We start from the raw sequence: 13,366 nt of genomic DNA, 5'->3' as shown, positions 1-13,366 counted from the left end.
CAAACTAGTTTAATTAGGTTTCAAACGTTAACGTTTCCCTTGAAAACACGTTACAAAGTAAAGGGGAAAAAAAAAGCTAGTGTCGACTACCAAGAGAGTTACGGAAATCCAATATGCACTCAGACATTTATTATTTATTGTGGAAAAATTAGCCCACATTTTGCTGTCAACTGGTACTGTTAGAGGCTTATCAATAAGGATGGCTTAAATTCCAAGGTCTTACACCTTTCTATAGTCAATGAGTATCACCTTGTAGTTGCCCAGTGGCTAGTTAGCTAATAGCAAAATTAATATTTTAAAATATTTTAACAAAAGCTAAGTTAAGTTTGGGTCTTTCTTTAGATGTTATTAATCATAATATTTAGTTTGATTGCTAATGGCCATATGTCAAGGGATTTTTCGGTTTTTTTCCTCAACATAATCAGTTTGCTTCATGGTTGCATCACCTTAAAATGATTTAATACTATCGTGTGTTTAGTGTTTCAGTCTGAAGCCATGACTCCTGTTGAGGGCTCATCGTGGTTTCTTTATAGTGTCCACACCCAACACAACAACCCTACCTTCTTCAGTTTAAAGCTATTTTCATAAACAGATCATGTTACAATTTCCATCAGCCTAATATTCTATAATTTTTTATTTTAATAAAGCAAAACATCCGAGTTTTCAACACAAAATCCAACACATCGTCATTCATACATCGGTTTATTAAAACAAAACATTAAATAAACATATTTACATGCACTCCAAATATATGAATAGTCAAAAATACACAACGTGAGGTTGTGAAAAACATCAGTAAGCATAATATACAAAACGAGGCATTTGTGAAAAGGCCAACTTTTCTCTTCATAGAAAGTTATTGCAGTCAAATGAAAGTCAGTAAGAAAAACCTGCACTTGGATATTTGGCAGCTGTGGTTTCCTACCACTTTTTTTTAGCCATAAGCATATTTGTCCATCACGCTTTTATCATTTGGTGTCATCTGTCCACTCAGCTTCATCAAAAGCTTCACAATAAGGCCAGCCTGCAAGAAAATGATAAACATAATTGAGACCAGTTTATTCAGCCATTATCGAATCATTTTAATAGTTTAAGATTAACATCTTCTTACAGTTACCTGTTTTGTGTGCACAATGAAGTTCATCTTATTGTCACCGCTGTGGATCTGGAAGTACTGGTCAGCGTGTCCAAGCTGCCACATGAATGTGCTGTACTCCAAACTGATGAGAAGGACCTGAGAGGGCAGAAGTTTAGCAAACTTTCATACTGAGCATGCACAACGACAAAGATAACAACAAATGTTCAAATAAACACATTATGAGTGTATTCATTATATTTTTTATAAAATGATCATTGAAGCTTTATTATGTTTAAAAATAATTAATTAAATAATGCTAAATTAGCACTTATAAAATGGTTTTAGTTAAGTCAAATATTCCAAACAGGATGGAGATAATCTTGATGTACTTTGAATACTTTTTTTACATACAAAATACACAATACACCAATCAGCTCAACTGCAGGTAACATCTGGTGTTTAAACATAAAGTAAAAGATAGTGATACCTTGGTCTCCATATTCATGAGGTGCAGCCCCTTGGTGTTGACCCCGACGTAGACACGGATAACTTTGTGATTGCTGGCGCTGGCCTTGGTGTAAACCTGGCCGGTGAAGAAGGCCGCTCCGTAGGTCGGGATGTCCCAGCAGTTCTGCAGGAAGAGCCGCTGCAGGTGGTGCATCTCTTTACTCACACCCTCACTGGTGCTCAGGGCCTTTCAGAGAGGGAGAGAAAGGCTTGTAAATGAATCAGTTGGATTTCATTTAAAGATGGAGAGTAATTTGTGCAATGAAGACACCCAGCGTACTTTATACTCATGAAGAATCCTGTGGGTCCAGTGGTACGCCTTGCTTTTCACTTTGGATATGGGCACAATTGATTTCAGGTTTTCCTCGCTGTTGAGAAGAAATGCAGCTTTTTACGAATACAACAACTCAAGCTTGTTTTGTGACAAAAAAGGTTCATTTAGGAGCTCAGTGCAAAATGTTGTAAAGCATTAGAAACAATATTTTACTTGAGGAATCCTTGCTTGTGCTTCTTGCTCTCATAGCTGCCATAGATGATCTGCAGGAGTAGGCTGGCCAGTGTGATCAGCTTGGTGTCCGGAGCAGGAAAGAAGCCCTTCAGGAGGCTGTGACGAGCCTCGTCGAACAGAATGAGGATGGCCAGAGGGTCCTCTATCTTTTTCTCGACCTCAAGAGGCAGTCGGACGTCCCTGCGGAGGAAGAGCTGAGCCGTTTCCCTTTGAGGATCGAGGACCGTCAGATCCGTCACGATCTCAGTCCAGATCCGCAGGTGCTGCAGGGGCTTATGGTACGGCTTCAGCTGCAGGTCTGACACAGGCACACAAATGTTAGTGAAATTGTTTTGTTGATGATATGCCAAAAAAGGCTATTTATCAATATTTTGTTCAGAGGTTAAAAGAAACACATTGTTAAAAAGATGTACTGTCGAAATACTATTTAATCTTGTAGTATTACTGTCACTAAATCAAAAAGATATATTCTACTTTTGATCACATTTTTCCTACAACATTTTTTTAAATTAAAAAAATAAAAATAAAGTTGACTGTGCATGTCATGATGACTTGGTCACAGTTGATTTTATAGCGAGAGGATCAATTTGAGAGTGAGTTCATCACATTTGTGTCTTAAGATTGAACTTACGGAGGTTCTCGGAGCAGATCCAGATGGTGAAGTACTGCTGCGTGTCCTGTGAGAGACGCATGCCTTCCATGATCTGCTGCACAGTGGTGTTGTTGCCGTGCTTTAGCTCCACAGAGCGGTATGAGCCGTCCATGCGGTAAATACGCACCTTCTCATACTGTGGAAAACACAAACGGTCCATTATAAACAAAGTGAAACAGATAAGATCTTTGTTTGATCTGAAGGACACTCGAGAAGTTGGTATTGTCTAACAAGCAGCAGACTCAATTACTACACAAAGATGTCAAAGCATCTTTTATTCCTTAACAATTCAATATATGTAAGCAGAGGCATTACAGTTATTTTGATACAACATGTCCTTTGAAATTGACAAACACAAAGCTTGGACACAGTGTATGGACACTACAAAAAGAAAGTCTTACTTCATCAAAATGCGTGTATGGAGAAGAGTATACTTTAGGCCCTGTACTGGTGTCTTGACAGAAAAGGCTCTAATTATGGACAAAGTGTGGCAAGCTTATAAAAACTAGTGTGTCATATACAGAATGTCTTAGATGTACTACTAGAAATAGCAATATGGAAGCTGCGTGACAGCTTTGACACTGTGGTGTAACACTTTAGTGTCATTTTTAGCAATTCAAAAACAGTAATAAGGTTTGTGTGGGATGTGCGACTCACAGGTTTGCTGCTAGTTTGCTGCAGGAGCTTCACCGTCTCTTCCCATTCGTTCTGTTTATTCTCCTCACACACCTGAAGAGGGGACCGCTTCTGCTGGTCTTCTATGTGCTGTACGTGGGAACGTCAATATCAGTATTTACTGTATTGTGATATACGATAGTGTGTGTTCAATTTTTCAAGCCGTAAACATTTAACAGACATCCTCATATTAATGCACCATTCATCATGATAGTTATGTTTTTAGGCTTGTGCAGCGCAAAAGTAAAAAGACATGATTAAATTGAATTAAATTAAATTAAAACAAAGCACAAGTAGTTAAGCTTGTGCTTCAATCACACAGTTTTTTATATAAGTTTCAATAGATGTAAGATTTAAAACGCTTTACTGATATTACAGTTCAAAAAGTGTACAGTGTTCCTAATATTAAGTCGCTGCAGTAGTGATCTATGTGAACTTAAAATTATAATAGCCGTTAGAAAGTTATCCATAGCAGCTTTGGGGATAAATATAGAGGCGAAAGTCAGCCAAATGTGAAGTAAACATCATGTTTCGTACCCGGTCGATCTCGGGGTGCTGCAGCAGGAGTTGCACAATCTCTGCGTGGCCCCCTCGGGCAGCGAAATGCAGCGGGGAGCTGAGCTGGCCGTTCAACAGGTTTGGATTACAATTACCTTTCTCCAGTAACAGCTTAGTCGCCTCCACTTTACCGTGCCTGCATTGAATCAAACTAAACTTTAACACAACTGCTCATAAACAACACAAACTAAAATCTGAAAGAGTGAGAACTTTTGGACTCTTGAAACAAGTGTCAGATGTACCAGCAGGCGTAGTGGATGGGGGCCCAGTGGTCGCTGTCCAGCTGCTTCACAGAGAAACTGCTGTCCAGAAGCTTCAACAAGAGCTCTGTGTCTCCCTCACAGGCACTGCGGTGGAGCGGGAAGTCTTCCACCCACTGGCGCTCCCTGCAGAGAATTGTGTTCATTTTATTTACATGACAAAATAAGAAACTGACTTGAGAAAACAGTAATAACAATGCAGTTCATGTAAGAATAACCCCTTACTTGTCTTCTGTAACACAGTTAGGGCCATGTTGCCACTTCTCCCTCTTGGGGATCTGGATCTTGGAGTAGTCGGGTGCTCCGAGCCCAAAGTAAGGGTTGATGATAACTTTATCCACCTGCAAACAAAAGGCCAAACACGCAGGAAAACAAAGGGAGGGTTTAGGTCCCAGTGCAAAGACCATGCTTAAGTTTATACTACCAACAAAAGGACACTTGCATGTTTTACACAACCAATCTCCCCTGGTCTACTACATCAGACATGTTAATTTCCCAGCCATTTCTATAAAGTGTGTCCTGGTTCTTAAAAGGGTTGTCTCACCCGGTTGGTGTACTGCAGATCAGAGCCATAGAGCGGGTTGAGGATGCACATGTCTGCCTTCTCCAGGGACATCATCTTGCTCTTGATCTCCAGAGCCGTGTAGCCCATGTGCAGACCCTCCTCGCTCAATTTGCCCTCATTGCTGTAGGCCGGGTTGCTGACGTTGGTTTTCACCCGCTCAACAGGCGCTGGTCTGAACAGGGCGGGGATGGCGTGAGGCACGCTGTGCTGCTCTGCTAACCACCTGTGGACGTCAAAAAGGCTGAGTTAATTTTCCAAAAAGACTAGGGCTCAGTCAGGTAGTCTTTTTTTTTTCCTTAGGATGGTCCCTGACTTAATAAAAAAACCTAAAAGTATTAGGTGATTATCTAAATGTTAAATAAAGCTACTTCAATGCTTCCTTTCTTACATTCTTTAGAAGAGGTATTACTAGACCAACTTTTACGAGCACCATTTAGCCGTCAATAACATCTCACTCGTCAATCGTCTACTAAGTATAAATAGAAATCACACTTTTCAGGAGATGTGATTCTGTTTTATACAGAAATCCCTACTTAAAGTATACAACATTTAGTTTGTTACTGTTCTCATATGACTTATAAAGAAAGTTGCTTTCCAAAAAACATCATGGTCAGTTGGAATCTTCAGGCTTTTTTATTTTGCTAGGTTCATATTCTCCTTCATATCTTTACTTGAATTCACCATGTCTTTCGTTGAGGACAAGGAAAAGGGGTTAGAGGTAGACATATGGCATAATTGTTTGACTTTTTGACCGCAGCCTGTGTATTTCCATATATCCTCACTTGTCTAAAGCCAGGAGCATCTTGGAAGTGCTGGAGCAGAAGTGAGCGCTGGTCTCGCTGCACACCCGCATGATGTCCTGGAAGCAGTAGAAGCTCGGGCTCCCGGCGCTGTACACAGGCTTGCTGTTGTCTGTTCAGAGTAATATATTAGTATACAGAATGTAAACTATGTTTTACAATGTCTGAAGCATCGATTATGTGTGAAGGATTCATTGTTGTACGGTCACCTTTAACACTGACTGGCACGACAAAAAGCGAGGCCTCTTTTCCTTCATTGTTGCCATCGACGGGGAATTTCTTCATATGCACCACACGCTTTCCTGAAACCCAAAATTGTGTCAGGATCAGTGGTGAGTCATGACTAAACCATTAATCAACAACATCTTTAAATGATAGGTAGCAGTTCTGATGCTGCATATTCACGGCTAAAATTTGAACTACTCCTGAGTGTGATCGTCCCACCCTCACCTATGAAGCCCTGGTTGTTGTATATTGATCTGATGGTTTCGTCAACAAAATCTAATATGGATTTGGATTTGTCTCCTGCTGCTTGGATCTTTGTCGCCAGGAGGATTTTCTTTCTTTTTTTCTCCTTCCCCTCCAAAGGCACTTCAAGCAGCAGGATCTGTTCAGGAAACATAGAACTTTAGTCAAACATTTTTAAATGAAAGGTGGTTAAATGGCTGCTTCAAAATCTGCTTAGAAGTCATTGGTTTTGTAGCTATTATGTTTTATTGTGTCGTTTTGAATTGAAAGTTGGTCGTTTGTGTTCAATATGTCAGATTTATAATAGGTCATTTACCAAATGCTGTTTCGGATATTTTATTATATATTTTTTTATTTTAGTCTTGACTTTTCTGAATTTCAATATCTTTTTCAAGTTAAAGTTTAAGTTTATAAATATTCATGGAACCAATTTGAACACTTAAATATATATTATATCATTTAAGCCATTTGTTTTTCTGACTCTGAAGGATATTTACCTCATAAGCTTTGGCTCTGTACTCCTTCGAGCTTAGGCTGACTTGACTCTTTGGGCGAATGACAGCAACAAACACATCCTCTAGGCTGTCCTCGTTGCCCATACTGCTGACTCTCTCAGTTCCGACACAAGGTTGTACACAAGGGCCAAATGCTGTGGAGAGGCATCCCTGAAACAGATCACAGAGTTAATGTTAGTATGAATGTAGTCATAATATTGACATTGAGCTTGATGTAAAAGCTTGGAAATTCTGATAAAACTCAACAACAAAATGCTATAAATAATCATATAATGATGATTAAATATATATATGATCGATATATTATATGATACTTGATATTGTAAAGTAAAGGCACCTCAACGCTGGTTATTTAAGACGTTATATTCAGGGGCTTATAGCATCTTTGACAATGCTTTATGAGCGTGTAATAATAATGCTTTTCGCAAGTATCGGCAATATAAAACAGGCTTCAGGTTTAACTCACCCTTTATAGACATAAAACGAAATAACGGCAATAAAAGAACATTAAAAGCCATCCGCTCAGACGTCAAATTGTTGAGTTCAAAGTGAGGTCACGCCCCGGAAACCAAACTATGTTGTTTTCAAACTGTTATTACACAAAGTGTATTATATGCTATATTTTAGACTACACTCCAATCTGCTGGATCCAACCAGTGTTGACACATTTCCTTCCCTACAATAAACACAATCAACTTTTAGGTCTGAATCAGCTGCTGTAGCCGGGATGCTACACTCGTCATCACCGCTTTTCCGCTCATAGATCATGAAACTTACCGAAAGCTCCTTGTCCTTTTCCTCCAGCAGATCAAAAACTGCTTTTCTCAGCCCTCGATGAGTTTCACCATGTCTATACCACCAAAATGTGCTCCCGGTGCACTTTCGCAGCAGCAATGTGTGTTGCGGTCGCTGCAGGCCTGTAACTTTGGGGCAGGGCTGCACACACAAACAGAAGAATCGCGTTACGTTCCATGACAGCGGCTCGGCTCGGAAAACAGAGGACTCTGGCGGTGAGGGGGACTCAGTGCGGCATCATTAAATATTGACATGCTAAAATGTGTTGTATTTCTTACCTGCAATTATTTGCAAAATCTCCTAAAGAATTAAAAGTGTTTTTATGAAGAATATGTATTCTAAAGATACATTGTATAGTCCGAGTAGGGAGAAAAGCGTTAAGCATATAAATTCCCTAGTTTCGGTTAAGTTTGCTTACTACAGTTAGCAGAAACTGACCACATGATCTCCCCAAAGCATGATGTTCAGTCCACCTGCTTAAGGTATGGTTAAATTTAGTTGATCATGAAATAGTAATTGACTTTTACGAGCAACATTTTCTTTAAAAAACGTATTGTCGACCTACATTAAAGCTTAATTATGTTCCCTGTCCACATCTATTCTCAATCTTATATGAAGCTAAGCTAGCTTGCATTTTTCGCCTGGTTATTATATCCCTCTTAATTGTATTTCATCTTCTTACACATTGTTGGAGCCAATAAAGACATGATTATCTTATCTTTACTTTCTACATCAAATCAATTCCTTTATTTCGAGTTTATATTGATTAAAGTTTATGTGACATTAAGGATTAAGTATAATCAACCAATGTATGAAAAACTGTTATTGTCTTAAAGAGGCGGTTTGAAGTTGTTGTATGGATACAAAGTGTTTATTCATTTTGAGTTCAGAGCTATGCACTTACAAAACATTGCATATTTTACTAACAAGAACACTGTGGCCTTTTATATAGACATTGTTGGTTTTAGTGTAGATGGAATCAATTTCACCACATTCAACTTCATCAACTTGTAATATGTACATTTTAATTGAAGAGATTGTACAAAACTTCAGCATACAAGATATTGGCATGTAACACAAACTGAAACATTTAGTGGTCTCTTTGAAACAAAACATAACATACAATGTTGATACAATAACTAAAATGCACCACTAACAAGATCAGCTTATGTGCATACATTTGGTTTTATTTAGATATATATTATAACATATTTTGCCCGTTTTCCTTGGACCACTGCAAACTTCTCACCAGATGTCCTCTCTCTGCACTTTCATCTTCAGGACGTCTTGTCTTTGCACTGACTGAGCATGTCCTGCATCTTCTCCTGGATGTCTGCCACCCTCTTGGCCCACTTTTCCCGCACCTCGTCTTCGTCGTCCTCTGTAACAGTTGTGTACGCCATGAGGGCGATGAGGCCCATGTGGAACAGGTGGGTGATGTGTGAACAGCGGCGCTCCATGATCTCACGGTCGCCGTCGCAGTTGTCCAGGTACACCTTCAGCAGGGGTCTTCCAAACAGCAACTTGATGCCCATCACACCGCGGTAGTACACATCCAGGCTCATGTCACTCTTGTCCCTCTCATAAACCTTCTCAAAGGTCTTCATGTGGCGCTGACTGTTGTCTGGATCTTTCTTCACCTGCGCCACCATGTCGTTGAAGGCGCTGTACTGGTGCTTGATGTACTCCTCGTACTTGCTGTAAGTTTCGTTCACCTCGTCGATGCGGATCTGCCTCAGGCATTGGTGGTTCTTTTCGGAGATGCTCTCCAGTTTGGTGCGGAGTGACTGGAAGTCTTTGTCTAGAGCGTGGCCCTCCTCCTCAATTAGGCCCTTGCGAGCCACCCCAACCAGTGAGGAGACTATGCCAAAGATGGGGTCGATAGAGGAGGCGAAGGAGGACACCTTCTCCACACAGCATAGCACCTTGGCTGCTGTTTGCTTGATCTTCTTTGCATCAGCCATTACTGATGCTTTTGTTTTGCCGTGTAAAGGATCACACAAAGTGAGTCTGGAGGCTGGAGAGATTAAAAAAAGAAGCTGATGTTTTAAAAAAATCTTTAAAACTGAATCTTTACTCAGCATGGTAGCTTGATCTTCTGAACCCAGTCTAATAGCTATACCTAAATGATTGTCACAGAGGGTCTCTTCTTGGATTTCCCTAGATATTTAACTTATGGTTTGCTTCAGGTTGCTTGGGCTACAGCCCACATGTCACCAGCTGCTGCACACTTGCCATATTGTTGTAGGTGTCATCTTACAGTCTAATGTTTCTGGCAACTGGTCACAATGGGGGCTTCTGTTCTGTCTGCAGTTACACACAGAGCTTCAATAATTAATATTTTCATGATTTAATCTTTACATTATTTTCTAAATTCTCTGATTGGTCTAGACAACTGTAGAAAATAGTAAAGGACATTGGAGGTCCTCTTAACTATCTTAATGCCTAAATTGATATTAAAATTGCCTATTTTGTGTGGACAAAAATCTAAAACCTAAAGAAAGTTGGTTAAATATCATAGAAGACAATCAAATATTCATACTTGAGACGATGGTACCAGTTGATTTTGGGTTGAAAATAAAGCAAGGTTCAGGTGTTCTGGAAATTAATTTTCAAAGATGTTCTTATAAAAGAATGCAGTACTACATGTGATCCAATTGTAATGCATCTTTCGCGTAGTTGCAACATTAATCATCCTTCTCACTGTTGTCCTGCAGGAAAATGCAGGACAACAGTGGGTGTGTCTGCCTAATAACACCAGAAAGACTGGAAATAAACAAATGGTTACGTGCCATAACCTTCAATGTAGCAACTTCTTCAATTTAATAAGCTCTATTGGCCATTTGGAACCTTTAACTTTAACACAGGAAGTGTTACTTTGTTTTTAAGCCTAGTTCTCTCATTTCCTGATTACCTGCCTCAAACGCACACGAATCATCCTGTTAATGCATCAGTCCTAGCTGACTCAGCTGTCACACACAGTTTAAACATTCTTCAGATCAACTACTAGAAAGCAATGAGACGACAGATATTTACTCACCAGAGATAAAACAGCTGGAATCAGTCTGGAACTACTGAAGCCGTCTGACTGACCATTTTCCTCCCGTCAAATAAGGCCAGCCCCTGCCTGCCAAATAAGGAAGTAAACATGCGGAAGTGACTCATGCAAGCTCTGTGCTGATTGGAGGAGGTGGGTTCCCCCAGAAGCACTGCAGCTGCAAGATCCAACCACAGGCAGTGAATGACAGGGCATCCTTTTCATTGTTTCATTACGGGTCCCGACACCTTCCAAACCAGTGCTGGTGAACAGAAATAATACAGTGAGTATCAGTGGACAGAAGTGAAACCAGGAAACAGGATCTCTATTATGTATGAGTAACACATAATGCTATGAAGACTTATATTATATCAATGCAAACTGAACACATCACAGTTGATAATATTCCATCAATGTATGTCTAGATTTACGCACTTGAATAAGTATTTAAGCAGTTACACAGCCAATGAGTCGTAAAGGGTTATTTCAGTCAAAGTTACAAAATATATATTCTCTCAGAAAAGATCATTTGTTTCTCAACAAGCAGAAATATTTGGTTTTAAAAATACAAAAAAGTTAAATGGAATTTAGTTTACAGTGCTCTGAGAATAAAAATTACATTGGAAGTTTTCAACAGTACCATTTATTTCTACATAGCCTACAGTGGAACAGAAAAGGCAGTTTTCCTAGTTGTATTAAAATGTATATCAGCATGTGTTGGCATGTAACACAAAGTGGCCTGAACATACAGTATAAAACACATACATTATTGTTCAACCATTCACAAAGTCTTAAGAAATAGAACAATAACGATTGCAATAAACACAATCAAGCAGTAAAGACATAACATTAAAGTGCAACTGAAATGCACAAGCAAATGAGGAAACATGTCATTTTTAAATCAACAGCAACAATGTCCCAACAATCATATCAAAAGTCAGAGGCCACATGATGTTTCAATACATACATCATTCATAAATTCACAAATACTGAGATCATAAATACATACTTCCCCTGCACAAAACCTCCCAAACATTGAATCTGCAATGCTATAATGTCATTCTGGTGAAGAAATGTTTAAAACATGAGCATGAACCTCTTTGTCCTCAAATAGCTTAAGCCCAGACAGTCTTAAATAAGAATCATAACAATACAAGAGGAAATGTTTCTGTATGCCTGATACCGAAAGGGACACAGTGATACTCATTAAAGGTATGATAATCGTTTTTCTTGAGAGGAGCACGTGTGTGTGTTTTATTATTTGTCCTGTAGTTACATAAACAAAATACTAATCCATTTTGAATTCAGATGTTAACCTTTATTTAACACTTTATTATAATCAAATCTTCTCAAAATGTAACATGATTACTTTGGTCTCAAATTGTGAGTTGTGAAATCATACAAGTACCTGGGTGTTCATCTGAACAACAAACTGGACTGGTCCGATAACTCTGCTGCTCTCTACAAGAAGGGACAGAGCCGACTCTTTCTGCTGAGGAGACTGAGGTCTTTTGGGGTGCAGGGGGCAATATCTTCCGTGGTGTGTTCTGCTGGGGGCTGCAGCATCTCGGCTGCTGACAGGAAGAGACTGAACAGACTAATAAAGAAGGCCAGCTCTGTCCTGGGGAGTCCTCTGGACAATGTGGAGGTGGTGGGAGACAGGAGAATGGCAGCCAAGCTGTCCTCCCTGCTGGACAATGTGTCCCACCCCCTCCAGGACCCCCTGTCCGCACTGTGCAGCTCCTTCAGCGACAGGCTGCTGCACCCGCGGTGTCTCACAGAGAGATACCACAGGTCCTTCCTTCCTGCAGCGGTCAGACTCTATAACCATCATGGCCCCCGGTAGACCCCCACACATATAACAACACTGACTATAACACCCCCTGTTGTGTTAATAACTGTGCAATACATGTCTGGCTGCTATACTTTTATTTTTGTGTATTTTGTAGATTGTGGGATTCTTGTATATATATTTGTTTAGTATCGTGACTGTAATATTAAGCTGTCTTTGTTCTCTTTCTGCTGTGATAATGAAAATGTCCCCTCTGTGGGACGAATAAAGGTATTCTGATTCTGAAATACTTTTAGCCCTGACAGTCTTAAAGAAGAATCATGACAACACAAGAGGATATGTTTCTGAATGCCTGATACTGAAAGGGACACAGTGATATTCATCAAAGGTATGATAATCGTTTTTCTCGATAAGAGCATGTGTGTGTGTTTTATATAATTGTCCTGTAGTTACATAAACAAAATACTAACCCATTTTGAATTCAGATGCTAACCTTTATTTAACACTTTATTATAATGAAATCTTCTCAAAATGTAACATGATTACTTTGATTTGAGTCTATACAGTATGTGTTTGCTTCTACTAATAACAATTAACTCATGCTGTATACTGTGTATAATGTGAATCCAAGATGTTTGACAAAAGTACCTGAAATACATAAAGCATGAAGTTGATTTCAAACAGAAACATCAAAACACCGTTTAAACAGTGGCCAAAATATTGCAGAAAGAAAAAATACAAAGTGCAAGCATGGCTTTTGTGACATACCGTACTGTACTTACTATGATTTGCTTATTTGTTGATTTATATTTGAACAGCTGACTATATAGATTTTAGTTTCTATCAAACTGCAGGACCTCTCTCTGTTTGTCCATATTCTCCTGCAGCTTCTTCGGGATGCCTTGGTTCACATCTCTACAATTTCATCCTTATCCTCCTTAGTGACAGCTCAGTAGAATATGACTGCGGCACATCAAAGATAGTTTAAGGTTATGATCAGTGGTGGAAAGTAACGGAGTATTTTTACTTCGTTACTGTACTTAAGTAAATTTTTCCGTATTTGTACTTTACTTAAGTAAAAATAATAATGCATACTTTCGACTTTTACTCCATTACATTTTGCAGCTATTATCTATACTTTCTACTCCACTACATT

At 39.3% G+C, this 13,366-nt stretch overlaps 2 protein-coding genes across 3 annotated transcripts; both read right to left on the bottom strand.

Annotated features, from left to right (window-relative positions):
- Positions 1 to 686: 686 nt before the first annotated feature.
- krit1 (KRIT1 ankyrin repeat containing) lies at positions 687 to 7,537 on the bottom strand. 2 transcript variants are annotated; one of them, XM_063898436.1, is made up of 16 exons: positions 7,364 to 7,537; positions 6,569 to 6,736; positions 6,054 to 6,210; positions 5,813 to 5,905; positions 5,586 to 5,715; positions 4,783 to 5,026; positions 4,464 to 4,579; positions 4,221 to 4,364; positions 3,958 to 4,114; positions 3,403 to 3,510; positions 2,725 to 2,881; positions 2,073 to 2,391; positions 1,866 to 1,953; positions 1,566 to 1,772; positions 1,118 to 1,234; positions 687 to 1,024 (listed from the first exon to the last, which is right to left on the bottom strand). In XM_063898436.1, exons 2-16 carry the CDS (start codon positions 6,668 to 6,670, stop codon positions 935 to 937), a joined length of 2,229 nt encoding a protein of 742 aa, XP_063754506.1. In that variant the 5' UTR covers positions 6,671 to 6,736; positions 7,364 to 7,537; the 3' UTR covers positions 687 to 934. The 2 variants fall into 2 exon arrangements, with proteins under 2 accessions (XP_063754506.1, XP_063754505.1); XM_063898435.1 differs by lacking the exon at positions 7,364 to 7,537 and adding an exon at positions 7,053 to 7,162.
- An 847-nt stretch (positions 7,538 to 8,384) lies between these two features.
- rpz2 (rapunzel 2) lies at positions 8,385 to 10,511 on the bottom strand. The gene is made up of 2 exons (XM_063898401.1): positions 10,422 to 10,511; positions 8,385 to 9,398 (listed from the first exon to the last, which is right to left on the bottom strand). Exon 2 carries the CDS (start codon positions 9,343 to 9,345, stop codon positions 8,659 to 8,661), a length of 687 nt encoding a protein of 228 aa, XP_063754471.1. The 5' UTR covers positions 9,346 to 9,398; positions 10,422 to 10,511; the 3' UTR covers positions 8,385 to 8,658.
- Positions 10,512 to 13,366: the final 2,855 nt, after the last annotated feature.

The sequence above is a fragment of the Eleginops maclovinus genome, chromosome 13 (genome assembly GCF_036324505.1).
Source record: "Eleginops maclovinus isolate JMC-PN-2008 ecotype Puerto Natales chromosome 13, JC_Emac_rtc_rv5, whole genome shotgun sequence".
In the NCBI taxonomy this organism is placed as follows: Eukaryota; Metazoa; Chordata; class Actinopteri; order Perciformes; family Eleginopidae; genus Eleginops; species Eleginops maclovinus.
Note: the sequence above shows the minus strand (reverse complement) of the source record. Positions and strands in the feature narration are given on the sequence as shown.